General features: G+C 41.8%; 1 protein-coding gene across 8 annotated transcripts in view; it reads left to right on the forward strand.

The window, feature by feature from the left end:
* Window positions 1–17,874, forward strand: part of ELAVL4 (ELAV like RNA binding protein 4) — a gene marked incomplete at both ends in the record, with an annotated part of 82,799 nt that overhangs the window by 46,097 nt on the left and 18,828 nt on the right. For all 8 annotated transcript variants that reach the window (XM_079696781.1, XM_079696782.1, XM_079696783.1 and 5 more), the window contains one exon: window positions 11,964–12,067. In XM_079696781.1, coding sequence (XP_079552907.1) covers window positions 11,964–12,067 — 104 coding nt within the window. The remainder of the gene's footprint in view (window positions 1–11,963; window positions 12,068–17,874) is intronic.

Below are 17,874 nucleotides of genomic sequence, written 5' to 3' on the forward strand. Positions count from 1 at the left end.
GTCTATGCCTGTATGTACGTACCTATAAGTGTGTGTTCCTGCTTGGGGTCCACATAGCCACACACTATTTTGTTTTGTTTTTCCTCTGGATCTTTGGTTCTCCTAGTGAAACACCTTGAGCTCGTCACATGCTGACTACTGATACAGAGTGAGCTAGAACCAGACTTGTACAATGTGTACTAACATGTGAATATATACACAGATGTCTGACGCCCTCCCCACTGTGCATTTCTGTCCTGTGTCTAGATTATCCCAGAAGCAAGTCTGTGTGATGTCTTCTGAGAAACAGAATCATGGACTATGACAGTGAAAAGAGACCTTAGAGGTGTTCTCTGGCTTGGTCTCCTTGTTTTCTGCTGGTGCCTCTGGTATCTTAGGAACTGTAGCTCAGAGTCAGGGTCCACACCCCCCCACCTTAGGGTAATTATATCTTGAGACAGTATTCAGTCCTGTTTGAAAGAGTAATGTTCATTTGGGAATCCCATCTAAAAGTCTTTCCCAAAGGTATTTAATAGGTAATATGTTTTTTAAAATAGGTTATGTGACCGCATGAGTTTGGGAAACTGAAGTAAACCAAGTTATAAAGGAGTTTCTTTTTATCACTACTTCTCTGAGTCTGTGCTAATGTGTGTTATAAATCTTAAAAAGAATGGTATATAATATGTAACATTACCCAAAGAAGCTTTTCTTCTCCAGCAGTTTGTGGACTGTACATTCTTAGCCAGGAGGGAGAAATGGAGCTCCATTAGGGATAAGTTTTCCGGGTAGAAGGGAAGAAGACAGTTTGGGCCAGTTACTACCTGATGACCTCATTTCTTTTGTTAAGAAAGAGGTGGGGTCATCTACTGCATGTGGATGGGCAAGTGGAGGCCTTGGTGTCCCAGGAAAGTGTTGCCGACTCCCAAAAGGGACACAAGATGATGCCATATGGGTCCATCTCTCTAGCACCAGCAAAGTCCCATCACATACTAGGCATTTTTGTTGAAAATTATTGAGTACTGGGTATGTTCTGGGAATTATTTAATTTATGGGTTCGTTTGGTCTCCTGACTGTCAGGGTGACGTTTCATTTTCCATCACCTGAAAGAGCTGAGCCATTAGAAGGTGTTTACATTTGGTGATTCTCAAACAGATCTCAGGCACTCCTTCATTTTCACCTCTTTGACTCAGTGTAATGAAACTGGTCACACCTGCTTGGTGCAGCCATTCGCGCAGAAGCCCTTAGCTTTTAAAAAAAATAGCAAAAGAATATGGCTTCCCTCCTCCATTCTTACTCCACAGACCCATTTCTGTGTGAGTTCTTTTGTTCTTGGGTTTTGATTTCTTTATTTTGTCTTATTTCTTAACTGTAAGCTGAATGGTGAAGAAAAGGGAAAATATACTTTTGCTTCTTATTTCTTTTCTTTTTCATGCATCTGGGGAATTTCTTTCTTTTTCAACATTTGTTGGAGCCAAACTGAGCTTTCAGACCACAGTCATGAGCTTCCTGATGGTACTTCACTATCATTGAACTCCTTGATGGTAGGGACGGGGAGTTCCACACAGCCGTTAGTGGTTAAGTCCAAGGCCAGAGAACCCCATGCCCTTAGTTCAGAAAAGACACTGGCAAAGGTTTTCAGACAAAATTCTTCTGCAACTCATATTTGACATCCTGACTTAGCTTTGCACAGACCAGTTATTTATCTCACCTCCTTTGCTGAGAGCCATGAATTTTCTTTTACTTCGAATAAAGGCAATTTTAATAGATTTATATTCAGTTAATATTTATGAAACATCTTCCTGTGCCAAGCCCTCTCACATAACTTATCTTAATTAATTTAAATCCCAATATGATATCAGGAGCCTCCACCTGCCCTTTATAAGAATAGTGTCTGATGGGAGTTTTGGAAGTAATTTTCTTTGTGCCTAAATACAGCAATTTCTTTCACCCACAGACATTTCACCCATAGACAATCTCATTTTGCCCAAAGGCTGATTACAGTGTATATAATTAGTATTAACCTGATAACTTTTTCTGCCTCCTCTTCCTTTGTTGCTAAACCCTTCTCTGACATCAGCTGCAGTTCTGGAATCACCTGTTGGTTCACATCCATTCTAGGGGGAAGGTCTTGTCTGTCTGACATTGAGAACTCTGTTTCATGTGAGAGTAAGCCAACCAAGAGTTAAGAATTCTAGTTCATTTCTCTGGCTAGCTGGGAGTTTGCCAAATTCCTCCTCTTTTTGTTTTGACCCTCGTTAAAAATATTTAAATATGTGCCTATTCTTTCCTGTCTGTAAGAGTATTCTGAACATAATTTAATTTAATGTTGCTTCTATTAAGAATCTCTTATTGCCCCAGGGTCATCAGTCGGAACATTTCTTTTTGTGTGATAAATGCTGAAGGTAAGCTAGTTGTCACTGAGGCTTCTATTTTCCCTGGTACTTTACCTAGAATACTTTTTCCTTTTGGTTTTTTTTAACTAAGTCTAAGTACTTGATACTACCTTTTTATCCTATGAATCGCCTTTCTTTCCTGAACAGGCAGAAGAAAAATAAGGTTCAGATTAGTTCAGTTTTTTCATTTATTGAGGCTTATTATTAAAGTGTATGTTTGAAGATCTGTCACTTGGAGCAACTTACTTTATAGAACAAACCAAAAGAGTAAGTTTTTTTTAAAAACACTCCTTTGAGAACTGGTTGGTTGGCTTTCTTTATGAAATAGTGTAGCTTTGTAACTGGTCCTTCCTGCTTTCGGGACTCCTGGAAATCATCATATACACTCTGAATTTCCATGTACCTCACCCCAGTAACAGAGGTATTGTTTTACATCTACTTGAACAGTTTGGTTGATATCGTCTCTGAAATCAAGAAGCTCTGTTGAAAGCCTGTATGAGCTTTAGAGTCAGAGGGACTTGTGCCTTGGGATCTGAGGCCTCTGGACATGTCTTCTCAATGGTAAATGGCAGTGACCATGCCTAACTTGTAAGATTGTTTTAGGGGGCAGATGAGATGATACAAATTAAGCAGTCAGGTAGAATTTAAATGTTCTCACTGCAAAAAAAAAAGATAAGTATGTGTTAATTAACTAGATGGGAGGAATTGTTTCACAAGATGTATATATATATATATATATAAAATCATCATTATGTACACTTTATTTTATTTTTTTAATTTTTATTTTATATTGGAGTATAGTTGATTCACAGTTACGAGTGTACAGCAAAGTGATTCAGTTATTCCCATACAAGTATCCACTCTTTTTCAAATTCTTTTCCCATTTAGGTTATTAGAGAATATCGAGCTGAGTTCCCTGTGCTATACAGTAGGTCCTTGTTGGTTATCTGTTTTAAATATGGTAGTGTGTATGATCTTACAAGCTTATATGTCAATTATACCTCAGTAAAGCTGGAAAAAAATAAAGCACTCAGTATACATAGTAAGCACTCAAAAAATGATAACTATTTTGTTACTATTCATTTGCTTATTGAATTCATACATTCATTCATTCATAGATTTACTGAAAGCCTACTATGTGCCAGACATTGGTTGTACCAAGAATAATAAGACCCATGTCCCTGCCCTAAGGAACTTAGGGTTCACTGAGAAATACATTTAGTTCGACAAGTTTATATTGAATGCCCACTATGGACCAAGTGCTTTGCTTGTTGTCATCTTGATGCCGCATGATGAGCTCTCAACTGGGAAATTTCATCTGCTTAGGAAGCCAGAATGTAGCCTCTGGAAATAACCAAGTACTGATTCAATGTAATATTAAATACTTTGGGAATTCAGAATAAGAAGGCTGGGTCCTGTTTTTTTTTTTATCATGTTTGTTGTTGGCAGAGAGCAGAGGCACTCAAAATTTCAGATGTCTAAATGATTCCTGAATCTGTGCCAGAGGTATGGAGAGATCTCATGTATACATCTGAGCACTCAACTTAGAATCGATATTGACAGTTCAGGTTGACATCAGCAGCACTGGCCTCCTGGAAGTGATAGCTATAAACTGAATAGCAGTCTTCTCTCCTCAAGGGATAGATGCTTAAGCTGCCCCCTCCTCCTGGAATGCCCTTCTCTGTCTATGGCCTGGCTACCTCCTATCAATCTTTTCAAATTAGTCTCAACTCAGTTACATCCTCCAGAAAACCCTCTCTCCTTCTCACTGTCACAACACTTAGCCACAGTCTACTATAGTTGTTGATTCACAGTTCTGATTTTCTTACTAGACCATGAACTGCTTGCTTCTTCCTTGGTCCTCAGTTGCCAAATCTGTAGAAGAGACTCAAAGATGATTGATAGTTAAGTCCTTTCCAAGACTGTCATTCTATGACCTACCAGATCCAGTTTGACAGACACAACCAATGTGGAAGATGGGAATGGGATACTTTGGGGTATATATTGAAATTTAATGGAAAGAATGAAGACTTGGAGATAGTACTAGAAAACCCAGGCTCTCTCAAGGTCTCAGGCACACTGTGCTGTGTCAGGGCAGGTGTTTAACACACAAATCAGCACATATTGAAGAAACCAGGGCACAGCAGAAAGTGTACAGGCTCTGAAGTCAGATGGGTCTGGCTACTATTCTCTAGCCGAATAACCCTGGGTATGTTATTTCTCCTTTTGAAGCCTCGGTTTCCCCTTCTGTAAAACAGGGATGGAAATGCCTGCTTCAGAGGTTGTAAAGATTTAAATAATAATATATGTAAAGTGCTTAGCCCACAGTAGGTGCTTAATAAATATTCTCTATTATTTTTATTTTCTCAGTTAGAAATCAAGATAAACTGTGAGCATGGGGTCTCAAATAAATGTAATTTAGAACCTTTGTATCTTAGCATTAGAAGGTATCTTATGAATTGATCTTGTTAACTGCTGCAACATCTCCTGATAAAATGTAGATCTGTTTGCATAGTTCTAGTCAGGGGGCCCTTACCACCTCACAAGGCAGCCTGTATCCTTATAAAATCATTAGTAGAAAGTTCTTCCTCTTATCAAGGCAAAAATCTACTCCCTCACTTTCTTCTATTGCCCGATTCTCATTCTCTCCCTTGGGACACCACATAGCTAGCCTACCCCTGACTTCCCATGCAGCCTTTCAAGTATTGGAAGGGGCTTTGAGCACCCCTAGAATCTTCTCTCCTTCAAGGTTAAAGTCCACAGGTCTCTCAGATGTGTCTCATGGGATCTGGTTCCATACCTCTTACCACCATCCTCTGGGAACATAGCAGAGAACAAAAAATACTTGGCTTCCGCCATCAGTGAATTGATATTCTGATTGGGGGGTGAGGGAGAGAGACAAGTCACCTGAAGGCAGGAACAATTTCTTGGTCATTGGAGGCACACTCATAGTATCAAGCATGTAGTAGGTGTCAGTTATTTGTGGAATTAGTATGCCTATTGCATGCTATGTACTCCAATGTGAAAGAAAAGCATCAGAAACATTCTCTACCTTTGAGGAGGTTGGGCCTCATTCAGAAGATAGCATCCTCAGATGCAACGGCGTAAGGCAGTATCTACTGGGGCATGGGAGATGAAAGAAAAGAAACCAGCATCTACTGAGCCTCTGTTATATACCAGGCACTTTACATGCATTATCACTTTCAATACTCCTAATAACACCATGAAAAAAGTAATATTAAGTCCATTTTGCAGATGAGATTACTCTAGCAAAAAGGGGCAAAGTAAGAATGCAAAATCTGTGGATGAAAAGAAATAGCATATATTAAGAAATCCTGAGAGCTTTCCTGTCAGAGCTTCCCTTCCCTGTGACTACAAATTAGATGTGTAGTTTTCTCAGAAATCAGGGTGTGGAGGTTCATTTAACTTAGCCATGGTCACAGAGCAATAAGCTGAAGCTGCATTTCTTACAAGTCCCCAGTGATGCCAGTGATGCTGGTACAGGCATCACACTTAGAGTAGCAAGACTTTAAACCATACTTAATTTGAGGGAATTGTGTGAACTACCAAAAGAAAATAAATCCTCTGATTAGTTGGCTCTACTAACACTGAGTTTGCAGGAGAAAATCCAAGACTCAGACTGTCCAGCAAATGTAAACACCCACAGAGGTGGGCTGGGAAGGAACAGAGCCATGGATGCTCTAGAATCTCAAAGCATCCCAGTCACTGTGAAGAAAGGGAAGAGTTTCCAACACAAGGCGTGTGCATCCCCTTGAGTTCTTGCCTGATGCCAGACACTGCCGTGCCTTTGCAGAGAGACCAAACCCTGTAGAGAAAAGGCATGAGCTGGGAAGTCACACAGACCTGAGTTCATTCAAATCCTAGCCTGGAGGCCTACTTCCCGGTTGACTTGGGGCAGGTTATTTAACATTTCTTAGCCTCACTTTCCTTATCTTTACAATGGGCCTAATGGTACCCATTTCCGCACAGGATTAAATTAGGTAATTTTAGTAAGCCACTTAGCAGAGTGCCTGGCACAAAGTAGGCACTGAATAAATTGTAGCTTCTGTTCATCCACATGTTAATATAGTTAATCCTCACGGTGATCCTTTGATTGTGAAGATAAGGGATTATCCCTGTTTTTCCAGATAAGGGAACAGGCTGGTGAAGCTTAAATGTATTAACCAAGGATATACAGCAAGTACAGTTTTGGGCCACACATACATGAGTACATGCAGTAACAGCCTCAGAGCTCTCTGACCCTCTTTAGGGTGTGTTGAAGTAGATTTCAAGGCAGTGGACAACAGGGAATGTCATCTCAGGACTGGCAGGGAGCGAGTCCTAGGATCTGAAGTTGGCTGAGGTTAACCCAGCATGTGGATTACTGCCCTGCAGGTGATCTTGAGGTGACTGGGGATTTTATCATGTGCTTTGAGAACAGAATTTCAGCCTGAGCTAGGGGTTCCAACATCCACAAAAATTCCTTACTCAACTCAGAAGGTTTCATCAACAGCAGGTACCCATCTGGCTGCCCCCTTGAGGGCTTTGCAGATGAGGGGAGTAGCTGTTCAGTTTCTGGAGAATGGTGGTTTTTGAAGAAAGAAAGAGCAATGTGTGCAGGTTGGCAGTACAGAAATGCTGAGGCTCCTCCCGGTCAGCCCTGTGAGGGGACAGCTTCCCTGCTGCCATCAGCCATAAGGATGTCATATTTAGGGTCCTGCTGTCATAACCCCCAGGACCCCAAAGGCAAGGGAAAACAACTTCTATCCAGAATGACTGGGAAATGAGGGGTTATAATCAGCTATGATGGTGACATTTCCTAGCATTTGAATACAAAAAAGTGCTTAACACAAACTATTGAGGTAATTTACTTTTTTCTCAGGTGGTTCAAAACAACTTCAGAGATATTTCAGGGCCTCAGTATAGTTGTCAACAACACTTTAGTTCCAGTGGAGTAACTGTGGTGATGGCAAAGGGGACTAGATTTGGAGTCAAAAGATCTGTACCAAGGGGTGAGCAAACTATGGCCCAAAGGCCAAATTGAGCCCATTGCCTCTTTTTTTCTAAATAAAGTTTTATTGGCACTCAGCCATGCTCATTAGTTTACATATTGTACATGGCTGCCTTCACGCTACAATGGCAGTGTCATCATGACACACTGGAGGACCCACCAATCCTAAACTATTTACTATCTCACCCTAAACATAAAACAGTTTGCCAACCCCTGATCTAGACTCAGTTTCAGCTATTCAGGGATAGTAGAGCAAACCTCTGTTCTCTCAGAGCTTCAGTTTCCACATCTATAAATGATGACTCTCTCTCCCACAGGGTTGTTGGGAGACTCAAATGAGACATAATGGGTGGAAAGGCACTTTGGAAACTCAGGATTTCTTTGGAAATGTTGAGCCAGGATGGTTTTTATTTTTCACCTGATCTGTGCCAGAGGGGAACCAACCAGGACATATTTTGTTTGTGTTTTCCAGTCCCTGATGTCAGCTTGTTGTCCTGCTCTCGCTTTTTCACAAATACGAAACGAATTCCCCAGGTGCCCCTCTCATCCTCTTCTCCCTCCAAACATAAACACATCCTGGTCATGTGCTTCCAGCAATGGAGAATTAGTACAAGTGTATGTATCCATCTGTTCCCTTATCGAATATTTGTTGAGTACCTGCCATATTCAAGTACGCAGACTTTAGAAACTAGTTCTTGTAGGGAGAAGTGTTTGCTTTCTAAGGGGAGAAGTTAGGTATAGAAATTATTATAACAGAAGAGAAATATTGCCACATTGTAGTACAAGGACACGTCGTGTCTTTGTGTGTGTATATGCACATGTGCGCAGTTGAAAAAATAGAAATATTCAGGTGCAGATTTAAGAAAAGCTTGTTAAAAACAAGAATCTGTTTAATCCAAAATACACTGAAGTGCCTTAAAAATGTAGCCATTATGTATAACAGTTTTCCCTTGGAAACTACATTCTAATTTTAAGTTTCTATCCCAAACTGCCAAGAATGCCTTTCTTGCCAATTCATGGTCACTGGGCCTCTTACCCACCAAGCCTGCTGGTCAGGACTGCGAAGGACTGGTCACAAGTAAGGGTTGTAGGTCACCTGGGCATCAAGGAGCAGGCACTCACTATAATTTCTGAATATTGGAGGTAGTCTTCATTTTATAATATTTTATCTTGTCTTTAATGATTTTGTTTTTTTCTTTATTGATGATTCAGTAAACATAACTTCAATGATTTAATTTGTATGCTTGGCTTGCTATCAAAATAAGCTCATAAACTGGGAGCAAACTAAAGTTTGTTTTAATTTTCTGTTCTGAAATTACTGTTGCCATACCTGTTTGGTCAAATCTTGCTGCTGCTGATAAAGGGAGACGATGAAGCTATTTGAGTAGAAGAAAGAAAAAAAAAACCTTATCTATTTCTGGGATGCAGATAGACACACTTAGTTCTAGACTCCAGACTGGGTCCCCTGGGCCTTCTCAGCATGGTGGCTCTCTTGGTCCTCGTAGAAATAGTGTTGGTATTCTTTGTGAATATGTTTCATTTGTATTTTTTTATGTTCTGTGTACAATTTAAATACAGAAATGCAAATCCAAAGCCTATCACCAGTATATGGCCACCAAAATTAAAACGTATAATTCTTCCTCATTTTACCCTCCCTCACTACTAAAACAGTTTCTGAAAGAAATGAGGCTTGGGTTTTTATATTTTCTACCTAGGGATTTAATCCTCTCAAGAGTGTTTTAAAAGAATATGCTTAGCTCCACTGAGTATTTTTTATGAGACTTAGCTGAATTCCTTCTATGATGGCAAAGAAGCACGTAAAGAAGCCTGTTCATGAACTAGGCTAACCACAGGTAGTTTTATTGTGCTGCCAGTTTATCTCATATCTTTCAATTCACAGGCAAGCCTTTCCACCTCTCTCCTCCTCCCGTTCAGTGCAGTGTCCTGTTTTAGATTTTGCAGTTCATTATTTCATACCAAGGAAAACCTCTGATCTTTTATCCCTTTCCTTTCTGAAACGGTGTTCATCTAGTTTTTAGTTTTCCCCGAAGCACCCTCATTCTTGACGTTAAATGCAGTCTCTCTCTAAACCTAGAGCAGGTGAGCATAACACGGTTGTGCTAATTGCAGTCGGGTACTAAGGTGATGGTGGGTTTGGGACTACACAGGCAGGTGCGTAGATATGGTGTATCTTGCTGGGCAGGAGTCTTTCCTTCACTTGACCTTCAGAACCTTCCTAGAATCTGAGTGTGTTTTCCTTCCTCCTGAAGCAATGTTCTAAAATAAAGATAAAATATAGAATATAAAAATCATAGCCACTATATATATTTAAGATTTCCATAAATATATGAATGATTGGAAAGAAAGATAGTATACCAGGGAACATGCACCACTGGTAGGCATGATAAATTCTTCCACATATATTCCATCAGTACAATGAGTCATTGTTAAGTGGTTAAGTGCAGTTAAGTGGTGAGTGTTTTGTCTATATTTTTCATATTTCATTTTAATTTTATACAAATTAAATTTATTTGGATAGATTGACTCTGTCTGGCCTGTTTCCTAGAACTCATACATAAGGTTTGTCATTGAGATTATTACTTTAAAAGTGCCCTCTAAAGCCCCTCAATTTGGTGCATGACTGTTTAAAAGAAATAACTAAGACTATTTTACAGCAACTTTTAAGGCTTCTCTTATATACAAGGTAAATAGGACTGATAAATTCGCATGATGAAAATAGATTTAATTAGGTGACTTTAGCTAGGCTTGATGAGGTGAAGCTGAATTTAGGATGAATGATATTTTTAAACCAATGAATTAGTCTCATGTATTTTTGGATTTGCAAAAATTTTCTGAGAACATGTAGCAGGGTCTTGTATTCACACACACCTCTTTCTCTAACTGTTACTCTCCTGTGTGTGCGTGAGTGTGTGTGCACATGTGCACTCGCCACTCATACACACACACCTCTCACACACCACACATAACACAGTGAAATAGAAAGAGAAGGGCCCCGCTAGCTACAGCGTGCTCAACATTTTCTCCCCCTTCTTCAGTTACTAATTCTGGCTGGTGAAGGGCACATCTGGCGAAGCTTGCTCCTGTCTTTCCTGTTCTAACCCTGTTATTCCAAAACAGAAGGAATATCCTAATGTATGGTCATTTGGGGTTTTCCATTTGGGGGACAAAAATGCAACTGAGTTTCCTCATGATTCTCTTTACTTCCACCCTATAAAGGATAATAAAGTCACCCATTTTCTGATCCGGAACCCAACTTGTTTTCCCAGGTTCCCTCCTACGTCCAACACAAACACAGACATTTACCAGCAAAACAGAAGCTGTTGGAAAGAGTTTTTGGCTGCTGAAGTGGGCTCCTGTCACCAGGACATGGCAGACTTTTTGCTGTATTGTCTCCCAGCCCTGGTCTGAGTGTACTCCAAAGAGAGCTTTATGTAATCAGTCTTTCCTGACATGTGACGTCCTGTCATTTTCCTCCCCTTCGGCTCTGCTGCCGCCCACAAATCAATAACATTGCCTGGGAAGTTCAAGCTGGTTTTGCAGCCACCCTAAGCTCTGTATTTCTTAAAGAGTATGTCAGAAAATGTAAAGTTTCCTAATGATATTTTTGGCTGATGACACATGGCAGAGCTGATGGACTATTTATAATCAGTGGCACGATCGCAAGCACATTATTTTTATTTCACTTGGGGGGGAGCCCTGTCACTTGCTACCTCTCTTTTGAGACAAGTTGATGCCATCTTCACCTAAAGTAGCTAAATCCTCTTTGCAGAGTGTATTTGCACTCTCTCCTTTGTGTTAGGAGCTCCCCAGTTCTTTCCAGTAGATCTCCCCCCTTTTTTATTGTTCTTAGGCTGGGGGAATGATGAGGGCAATGAATGATTTGTTGCAACTGCTTTAAATTCTGGCCATGCCTTCACTATAAATGTCTCCAGTCTTTGCTGCTCAGATCTTGCTACAGTCCTCTGAGTGTAGGCATGGCTGGCATGACTGAGGCAGCAGACACAGCTACTGCATCCAGCACTTGTCCCAATTTTACAGGACTGAGCATAGCAGAGCTGTCTTTTGTTGAGCAGCTACTATGTTCTAGGTAGGCACTGCATACTCAGTATCTCGTTAACCCTCTCAAACCTGTCTGTGGCAAGTGCTGTTATCTGCAGAGAAGAAACGTCCGGGGAAAACAGGAGATTAAGTGAATCCTCTTCACAGTCCCACAGCTGATAGGAAAAGCCCCAGAACTCCAGTTCAGATCTCTTTCTAACAAACCACACCTGCTCTTTTTCCACTACCCTGCCCTGCCTCTTCCCAATTAAGTGGACACTTGCGTGTATATGGTGTGGACGTGCAGGGGCACTTACCTATTCCCAGCTGGGGCAGCTCCTGTGAGTTTAAAGGCTGACGAGAGTGAGAGATGGAAGAACTAGAAACTTCTCAACCTGGGAGTAAACCCTGGTATAAAAGGAACCATGTACTAAAGGGTTTTGACGCACTGCAATGGGAAGTGTTACCTCTATAAAGATAATGAGCTCTCTCTCTCTCTTTTTTAAAAAATGTTTCCACAGGACAGAGTTTAGGGTATGGATTCGTTAACTATATTGATCCAAAGGATGCAGAGAAAGCCATCAACACTTTAAATGGACTCAGACTCCAGACCAAAACCATAAAGGTAAGAGGTTACATATTAGCTCCTTATTTGGGAGGCACTGGTTAAATTTCATTCCTTTGATCTAATAAATTCAGGCTATGAGGGAGCTGGCAGTGGCGTTCTTTATTTATTATTCAAAGGACACTTACCATCCACTGTACTAAGTGAGGGACACAGATCATTACAGAAGAAAGAGGTGAGGGTGGAGTAGAGGGAGAGGACCACAAGCTGTGGGACCTCCAATCCAGAGAGCAGGTGGGATGACTACCCCCATCAAGAATGCCTGTGAGCTCAAGCCTGCAAAGCTGGTCAGAGCAGAGCCAAGGGAAGAAGCTGTTCCAGGCAGAGGGAACAACACATGCAAAGCTGTGAAAATGTATATAAACACTGTGAGTGGGGAACAACATATAGAACACACTATGGCCTAAGGTTGAGCAGGGAGATGATGAAAAGATGAGGATAGGAGGTGGGCAGGGGCCTCACACGCGAGGCCAAGCATCTTGGTTTTACCTAAAGGTGAAGAGGACCCTCCTACACAAGGCTTGAAAAGGAAAAATCAGTTTTAAAGAAATGCACTGGTGTAATAGGGACAGGTACTCTAACATCTGGGGAGGAATGAAAAAGTAAACATTCTAGCAATTCAAAAATAATCAGACTGGTAGATAATATCTCAGGAGGGGTTGTTTCAAGTCAAAAAAGAAAAACAGTCCCCCAGAGCCTGCTCCTCCAAATGGACATTTCTGTGGCTGGCTAGTCACTCTCTCCATTCAGACTTCACCTTGTGAGGATCCTTGAGGAGGTGGTGCTGTTTGCTTTCGGCCCCTGGCCCCTGACAGCCAGTGGTGGTCTCCTGGATGGAGCCTGCCTCTTGCTCAGCCTCCCTCTCCCTTCTTCCCCCACCTCCAGGCAGCATCCTGTTTGGGGGCAGCTGCCAGCTGATTAATGAGTCCCATCCTTCATAGCCTATTAAACCATGGGGAGGTGTCTCCTGGGCGCTCTTATCCTCACGACAGCAGGTCTGACGCAAAGTAGGACAAAAGAGAAACCTCTCCCAGAATGGAAATCTATAGATGGCACCAGCTCTCAGCATTTGAAAACACAAAACCAGAACTTTATGGTTCAACAGAGCTACTTTTCCAACATCCAGACCGACAGGAGGCTACTGGTGTAAGAAAATCTTAGCTGGGAGGTAATCAAAACAAAAACAAAACAAAACAGAAACCTTCTCTTTTTGGAATATATTATGTGGTTATCTTTCTTTCTCTTTCTCTCTCTTTTCTTTTATATCTGTCTTTCTTTCTTTCTTCTTCTTTCTTTCTTTCTTTCTTCCTCTTTCTTTCTTTCTCTCTCTCTTTCTTTCTTTCTTTTTCTTTCTTACTCAACTCCCTCCCTCCTCCTTTCTTTCCTTCCTTCCTTTCTTGCTTCCTTCTTTCCTTTCTTTTAAGCCACTCTACTTTTGCAGTTTAGTTTAGCTTATTTTCTAAAGATGATCGCTTTCCTGATCTCATACAGTCTGGGCTTCACAAAGACCCCAAAATGGGCTTGACACAGGTTGCCTCAGTCTCAGCTTAGAATCAGTCCCTGTGAGTTCTGTAAAGGAGAAATAATCGAGAGTTGTTTAATTATGGGGTAGTCCTCTGAGAGACAGGAGCATTACTTTCTTTCAAAGGAAAAACATACCTATTTTCAATGCTTTGAGATGGGATGCTCTTGTCCCCTGATTCTTTGATGAGGCCACACCAGATTGAGAGGTGTGTTTGTGGGTTTGATTGATTTTTCTGTGTTATCTAGTTCAGCATTAGAATGTCAGACATTTGCTCTTCCCTTGATGCTCTTCCCTCATCTTAAACTGAGAAAGATGCTTTTCTTTCCTCTGCAGTTTTCTTAAAACCCAAACCTCCCCAAGAGCTTAAGGTCAAATTCTTAGCCATCCATTCTGCTTTTTTAAAATAAAGTATTCCATGAAGCCATTGGAGATTCCCAAAAGGCTGAGTGGATCTGGCTTTTCTGATCTCAGAATGCAACCCCCCTGGCCCATGATGCCATCAGAAGAAGTGCTTTGTCTCAGTGGATCTTAGAAACAAGGAACATTGATTATTTCCTTTCTGTGAAGAACCAGTCAGCCTCCTTCCCATCTCTATATCCTTTTCCCCACTCCCTCACCCACCCTGTGCTCACCCTGCATCAAGATGCTGCCAACACATTTGCACCCAGCAGCAACGTGGGCTTCCGAGGCACTGTAGGATTCAAAATGCATGATGCCACGGCTGAATCAATAATTTCCATTCTCTACGATGAATGAAAATTTAATGTGCAAACCTGGGGATTTCAGCCCTTTCATTAAAGCGTTTATTTGCCATACTAAAAATTAAGTTTGAGTGATAGGTTCCTTTATTAACTTTTCTTCCCTTTCCTAAAGGGACACAGTGTTTCAGGTAAAAATCATATTAAAGGAAAGGGAAAAAGCAAACCCTTTTGGTGTGCTGTTAATAGTCTCATCATTTATTAATTTTTTAAAATTACTTTTCTGCCTTTCAGGCCACTATTTACTTCTTCTGCTTCAGTTTGCTTTGATAAGTGACATGAGATTTATCTCTTTGCTCTTATTCCCATGAAGGAATAAGATAACTTGCCTATCTGGAAAAAACAAGTATCTTCTTTGGAAGCATGCACCATAGAGGTCTCCTCAGAATCATGTAGTACATGTTTGCAAACTTCCGTCAAGTCTGTCCCTCCTTTTGCTTCCTGCAAAACACACGACTTCAAATGTAATGTACAACATAGATGCAGGCAAACCAAGAGTTAATTCCTAAGCTTTGAAGGTTAATGATGAACAGCTAGATTCAGGGATAGTTCTAGAAAGCCCTGAGGGAGTAGTGGAGACTATAGTGAGCTGGAGAGCACTAAAAAGGGCAGCTGTTCTTCGGCTACTACTGATTATTTAAACCCAGATCATTGCCAGATCTTCCACTTATTCAATAGAAACCCAAAGCTAGATATTTTATGCCAAATCTCCCAATTTTTAAAGGTTAAAAACCAACTCAAAAATTTTTAGAGCAATATGTAGGCAAGCCAAACAAAACTTTTTTTTTTTAAACACCTTTATTGGAGTATAATTGCTTTACAATGGTGTGTTGGTTTCTGCTTTATAACAAAGTGAATCAGCTATATGTATACATACATCCCCATATATCCTCCCTCTTGCGTCTCCCTCCCATTCTCCCTATCCCACCCCTCTAGGTGGTCACAAAGCACCTAGCTGATCTCCCTGTGCTATGCGGCTGCTTCCCACTAGCTATCTATTTTACGTTTGGTAGTGTATATATGTCCATGCCACTCTCTCACTTTGTCACAGCTTACCCTTCCCCCTCCCCATATCCTCAAGTCCATGCTCTAGTAGGTCTGTGTCTTTATTCCTGTCTTACCCCTAGGTTCTTCATGACATTTTTTTTTCTTAGATTACATATATATGTGTTAGCATACGGTATTTGTTTTTCTCTTTCTGACTTACCTCACTCTATATGACAGACTCTAGGTCCATCCACCTCACTACAAATAACTCAATTTCGTTTCTTTTTATGGCTGAGTAATATTCCATTGTATATATGTGCCACATCTTCTTTATCCATTCATCTGTTGGTGGACACTTAGGTTGCTTCCACATCCTGGCTGTTGTAAATAGAGCTGCAATGAACATTTTGGTACATGACTCTTTTTGAATTATGGTTTTCTCAGGGTATATGCCCAGTAGTGGCATTGCTGGGACAAACAAAACTTAAGAGATGACTTACGGAGAAGCAGTTTGCAGCCTCTGAACTCAAATTTAAATACACAAACACTGTTTTGCATTTTGAAAGTGAATGATTCATTACTAGGCTGCTAGTAGAAGGTGCCCACAAATGATGGTTCCCTGTTAACAACTGTTCGTTTCCCCTTTACTAAAAGGGATGCAATGTGACTGTGTGTGAATACTGAGGGCACGTGGAGGGCAAGACCAGGCCCCTGTCCTCAAGGAGAATACAATCTTAGCATCAAAGCAGAGAAAGAGAATGCTTCTTTTTTTTTTTTTTTTTTTTTTTTTTGCAGTACGCGGGCCTCTCACTGTTGTGGCCTCTCCTGTTGCGGAGCACAGGCTCCAGACGCACAGGCTCAGTGGCCATGGCTCACGGGCCTAGCCGCTCCGCGGCATGTGGGATCTTCCCAGACCGGGGCACGAACCCGTGTCCCCTGCATCGGCAGGTGGACTCTCAACCACTGCGCCACCAGGGAAGCCCCGAGAATGCTTCTTTAAATAAGACCCTCTAAGTAGTGTGGATGACTGCAGATAACTTGCCTATCTGGGGAAAAAAAAACAAGTATCTTCATTGGAAGCATGCATTACAGAGATCTCCTTGGAACCATCTAGTACATGTTTGCAAACACATGACTGCAGAGGAATTGTTCTTCGGATTATAACTTCTTTAGTGGGAGAAAGTGGCCAGGTTCCCACGCCTCTTGGAGATTAGGCTCAGAGATGAAGTGACTTGTCCGAAGGCACACAAGTGGCCAGCAGTTGAGCTGAGTTAGCATCCAAAGGTGCCGTGAAAGATTCTTCCAAAAGAGGAGCTACTTAATATGTGAGCATGAGCTTGAAAGGAAATAATAGTAATAATGATAGTAATGATACCTTATATTATTTACTTCGTGTCCAACAGTATTCTAACCCCTACGCATGTTTAATAACATTTAATTCTTGAAGCTTCCCTAGGGCTAGATGCTTTACACACATCAGCTCTGATTCTTTTTTTTTTAATTTTTGGTATGCGGGCCTCTCACTGTTGTGGCCTCTCCCGTTGCAGAGCAGAGGCTCCGGACGCACAGGCTCAGCGGCCATGGCTCACGGGCCCAGCCACTCCATGGCATGTGGGATCCTCCCGGACTGGGGCACGAACCCGTGTCCCCTGCATCGGCAGGCAGACTGTCAACCACTGCACCACCAGGGAAGCCCAGCTCTGATTCTTAAAATAGTGATTCTCTCCTTTATACAATTGAGGAAACTGAGGCCCAAAGAGGTTAAGAGACTTATCCAGGATCACACAGTTAGTAAGTGAGATTTGGAATAAGAAAAAAATGTTTTAAAAATAACTCTGGCAATAGGTCGTCAGTGTGGGAATGTCTCACTGCCTGCTTGCTCAGCGGCACAGGCATTCTGTGAGTGTGTGGGTGTGTATTTGGTTCTGTGCACACATGGGTTATACTCCCTAGTCAGGGAAGATATATAAAAAGCAAACAGACGAATTGCATGGCTCCTCCAGGTTCTTCAGTAAACAGACTTGTGGTTCAGGGCTTCTGCCATCAATCAGGAGACAGACCTGACTTCAGATCATATCTTCTCAGACCCCTGCTTTCCAGGCCCTGAGCTAGGTCCTAGGACTTCGGTGACCTAGGGATGGCAGTGCCCTGGAGATTCTTCCATCCATGTGAGTCAGAGCGGCATGGGGGGGCTTCCCTGGTGGCGCAGTGGTTGAGAGTCCGCCTGCCGATGCAGGGGACACGGGTTCATGTCCCGGTCCGGGAAGATCCCACATGCCGGAGAGCGGCTGGGCCCCTGAGCCATGGCCGCTGAGCCTGCGCGTCCGGAGCCTGTGCTCCGCAGCGGAAGAGGCCACAATGGTGAGAGGCCCGCGTACCGCAAAAAAAAAAAAAAAAAAAAAAAGAGAGGCATGAGGTATGGACCATGGGCTTACACTGACTAGCCTGCCAAAGACCCAAAATTGGGTCTTTTCTCAGCATTTCAGCCATAAACCCAGTGGAGATTATTTGTCCTGTTTAGGGCCTTGGAAGTGCTG

This window comes from Hyperoodon ampullatus (assembly GCF_949752795.1).
Source record: "Hyperoodon ampullatus genome assembly, chromosome: 2".
Classification (NCBI taxonomy): domain Eukaryota; kingdom Metazoa; phylum Chordata; class Mammalia; order Artiodactyla; family Ziphiidae; genus Hyperoodon; species Hyperoodon ampullatus.